General features: G+C 41.1%; 1 protein-coding gene across 1 annotated transcript; it reads left to right on the plus strand.

The window, feature by feature from the left end:
- Positions 1-1014: 1014 nt before the first annotated feature.
- LOC134217579 (geranylgeranyl transferase type-2 subunit alpha) lies at positions 1015-3617 on the plus strand. The gene is made up of 4 exons (XM_062696359.1): positions 1015-1153; positions 1207-1445; positions 1505-1683; positions 2339-3617. Exons 1-4 carry the CDS (start codon positions 1151-1153, stop codon positions 3469-3471), a joined length of 1554 nt encoding a protein of 517 aa, XP_062552343.1. The 5' UTR covers positions 1015-1150; the 3' UTR covers positions 3472-3617.
- The last annotated feature ends 686 nt before the right edge of the window (positions 3618-4303 follow it).

A 4303-nucleotide genomic window follows, 5' to 3' on the forward strand; every position in this document is an offset into this window, starting at 1 on the left:
CTAACATAATTTTAGAATTAAGATGTTGGCGACGATTTTGATAGTGCCTCAAAAATGGTCGGCGCGTTTTGTTACCAAGGAAACAGACAATAAAAGTGAAAAAAACATGGCGCATGGCATTTGATCGACGAGTGCACCGGTAGATACACACACAATTGTAAATAGCCGAATGTACCATTATACGGGCCCAAGTATAAATGAATCTTGACTAAGGTGGTTTGCGTCTTTTCTGTTGTAATAGGCAAAACACGGAAGCGAGACAAATGAACTTCAGACTTCAGAGCTAAAATAAACACGTCTTTATTGCACTGAGATTGGCAAACGAATAAGGAACAAAATAATAATGACATTTCAACAAAATAAAAAAACGTTGATCCGAATCATCAACAGGGATGTACTCGCGGTTGAATCATCATTCTCCAACATTTTCGAGGTAGATTCCTGTTCGCTTTTAGACATCCTTCCATGCGGGCGTGTGCACGCAGAGTTGAAAAGACGCTATGTGGGCATCGAGCCTTAAGTTTAATTTGGGAATTGATACAGTCTTAGACTACGTTCAGGCTGGTAATATAGCTACAGTATACCCCCGCTAATCCGACAAATGTATGGCCGGACTACCGGGGTTTCTCTCGTTAATCCGACTGTCAAATCCATACAAATGAATCAAAACAAAATCACAGCACAAATTTGAAAACTGACAGCATAATGTGTTTAAATGGGTGTTGATACTTTTTAATCCGGAAAATTCCGATTTAGAGAGATCCGGACTAACGAGTCGTCGGATTAGCGAGGTCCGGATAAGCGGGGGGATACTGTACTTGATATAGAGAACCTTGAAATGAGACGTCATATGCATTATTTACAGTGAAAATTAGATTTGTGAACTTTGATGTCAAGCTACTCTATATCAAGTGATATAGCTCGTAGTCTGGATGGCACATTAAACACACCTGGCAACCCTGGCAACCTGAAGAAGAGAATGAGTGCCACGAGTGTCGTTCTGTTTTTTGGAGAGGACTGTCAGTCGGTTGTTGGGTTAGTTCACTCAAGTGGGGTGGTAAACAAATTAAACTCCCAGTTCATATGTTGGATGAGTAATCTTTTTGCGATAGCGTTGAATAAAGTGCAACAGGATTAGAAGCTGTATAAAATGGTAAGATTGTGTGTTAATCTATTCAAGAAGTATATTAAACTCCATTTTTCCAGCACGGTCGTCTAAAAGTTCGCACCAGTGCCGAAGAAGCTGCCCGCAAGCAGAAGGAACGGGAACAAAAAGCGAAGGCTTTCCGAGCCGGGATGGGCAGGATTCTGATGAAAAAAGTTACCGGAGAACTGGATGACGAAATGATGCTGCTGACCGGTAAGATTTTATCGGCCAATCCGGACGTGGCTACGCTGTGGAACGTCCGGAGACGGTGCATTCTAAAATATGCTGAAAATGACACGTAAGTAAAACCAACACAACACAATATCCATTTGATAATCGTGTTTTTAATTCTTGTAGGGAAACGCAAAAACTGTTTGAGGATGATTTGCGATTTACGGAAATGTGTTTGCAGGTGAATCCCAAATCGTACTGCGCTTGGCACCATCGGTGCTGGTGTTTGGAAAACTGTCCTTCCCCTGACTGGCAGAAGGAAGTTGATTTGTGCACCAAGTATCTGAAGCTGGATGAGAGAAACTGTGAGTCATTATTATTGATTATGGGCTTGCGGCGGGTCACATCTACTCTACTCTACATACTTATGAATGGTTTATTTGGGAAAAAAGCTCTATCTTTTTGTTATATAATCTTATTCTTCATTGGCATCACATCCCCACTGGGATATTGCCGCCTCGCAGTTTAGTGTGCATGCAGCACTTCCACAGTTATTAACTGGTTAAGCGAGGTTTCTAAACCAAGTTACCATTTTTGCATTCGTATATCATGAGGCTAGCCCAGGGAAGTCGAGACAATTTCAAATCCGAAAATTGCCTAGACCAGCACCGGGAATCAAAGCCAGCCACCCTCAGCATGGTCTTGCTTTGTAGCCGTGCATCTTACCGCATGGCTAAGGAGGGACATTTTTGTTTTATAATCAATACTGTTAGAATAATGATAGATTATGAGTTTTTAAATTGTATGAATTTAAATACTATGCGCTCAATACACATATTCTTGGGATCGCAGTCATAGAGAAGCTTTTAATTGTTATTATAGAGCACGAGTTAAATTATAGGTCATGTTTCAGAAAAATGATTTGATATTCATCCTGCCCTGTAATAATGTCATCATATATTTTTTCAAACTATAAAAATATTCTTTTTAAAAAAAAAATTCAACACCTTTATTTTTCAGTCCATTGCTGGGACTACCGACGCTATGTGACGGGAAAAGCGAATATCCTTCCAAGTAAGGAGCTGGAATTTTGCACGGAAAAGATTCAGAACAACTTCTCAAACTACTCTTCATGGCACTATCGCAGCAAACTGCTGCCAATTCTGTACCCCAACAAGGAAGACCCATCACGACCGATTAGTGAGGAACGGCTTCTGGAGGAGCTGGAACTTGTGTTAACGGCTGCGTTTACTGATCCAAACGACAGCAGTGCTTGGTTCTACCAACGCTGGTTACTGGGCTACTCACGGCCGGAATTAGATTTCGCTGCCTTTCGTTTGGACGTTAGTCGGAAGCTGGCGGTACTCACGTTTACTCGGCCAGTTAATTTGAAACACAGTAAAACTAAGCTTAATTTCAACTTTAGTGACGAACTAGGAGACGTAAAAAAGTGGTATTCTGCCTCACCAGAAGATAGTTATAGCGTTACGTGGTTTATCAAAGATGTAAATATTGTAGTGCCCGATCAAGCGACCTATGCCATAAGCTTTACAGATGAAGACGGTAAATGCTACACGCTTGAAGCTCAAAAGTTGTCGGAAATCTCCCTTATAGCGATCAGAAAACCTAAATGTGGGTACGAATTTGGTTCGGCCGTGCTCGATGTCCTGAAAGCTCAACTTGCCAACTGTGATCAGCTGTTGGAATATGAACCGGACAGTAAGTGGACACTGCTGACGGCCGCCCTGCTGATGAAAGCCATCGACCGTAGCGGAAATCACGCAAAAATTTTGCACAACTTGGAGAAGCTGCAGACCGTGGATCCGATGCGGAAAGGATATTACCGGGACATGATGAACAAATGGAGCGTAGAAATAAGACTGGAACGTTGGCTCGATGTGGAAAAACCTTTGGAAAAGCTGGATTTGAGTGAGCTGGGCTTGAATCGGTTGGCATACGAGCAATATTTGGCCGTGGCCGAAGAGATCGACCTCACTGGAAACGAACTGCTGGAGGGAAGCTTGAACAAATGTTGCCATTTAGTGTTCTGTCGGAAGTTGTCGCTGACCAAAGGTTCGCCTCTGCCGGATGGAGTCGAGTCGAAGATGAAGCAACTCTGCTTGAGCTTGGACGAGCTGAAGCTAGTCGAGTAAGTTTAGACTAATGCATTCCTTTATTCATAATCCAGTTGGGGAATTGGAGGTGGACAGCGCTTAGCTTAAGATGCTTTTTCCGCGAATGACTGCAATGATATTTTTGAACAATAGTTTGTTCTAATACAAGTAACTCGCTTACATCATATTGGTATTTTATTTAGAATAGCATACCGAAATAAGACCAGGCAATACGATTTAGGAATACAGGAAAGGATTTATGATATGAAAAATAGGTTCTATAATCGATGCTTATATAATCTATATGCATCAAAATGATTCTCTGCCTGTTTGACCTTTACAGACTTGGAAGCTACTTAACCGATTTGCGTGAAAATGGGTATGAAGAAGTTTTTATAGCCGGGGAAGGTTCTTAAAATGGCTCGAGACCTCTCCCCCTTTGAAAAGGAAAGCTCCCATACAAAATAGCCAGAAATTTCTGCATAACTCGAGAACTTATCAGAGAATAGATCAATTTTAGGCGAAACGAAGTTCGTCGGGTCTGCTAGTTATGCATATAAAGACAAACAATAGGGCGGGAACAAATTTTATTATCTTCTTCTGTCTCAGCCTCCTCACATTTCGTGGCTAAATTTTATTAAGGTACAGTGGGGTAAGTGGGTAAATGGGCATAGAATTAATCCATTTCACTTCACAATCATAAATGGCCATTCAAATTGAATGCGTAAAACATGAATTAATGGAAAATTTCTACAAACGAGAGTAAAAGTTTTTTACCCTGCCGAGTTTATCTTTTGTAGAATTTTTTCGTATTGTTCTTGTTTGTATTTATGACATATCTGTATTTAAACCATCTGAAGAGTAACAGGAT

This window comes from Armigeres subalbatus, chromosome 2, assembly GCF_024139115.2.
Source record: "Armigeres subalbatus isolate Guangzhou_Male chromosome 2, GZ_Asu_2, whole genome shotgun sequence".
In the NCBI taxonomy this organism is placed as follows: Eukaryota; Metazoa; Arthropoda; class Insecta; order Diptera; family Culicidae; genus Armigeres; species Armigeres subalbatus.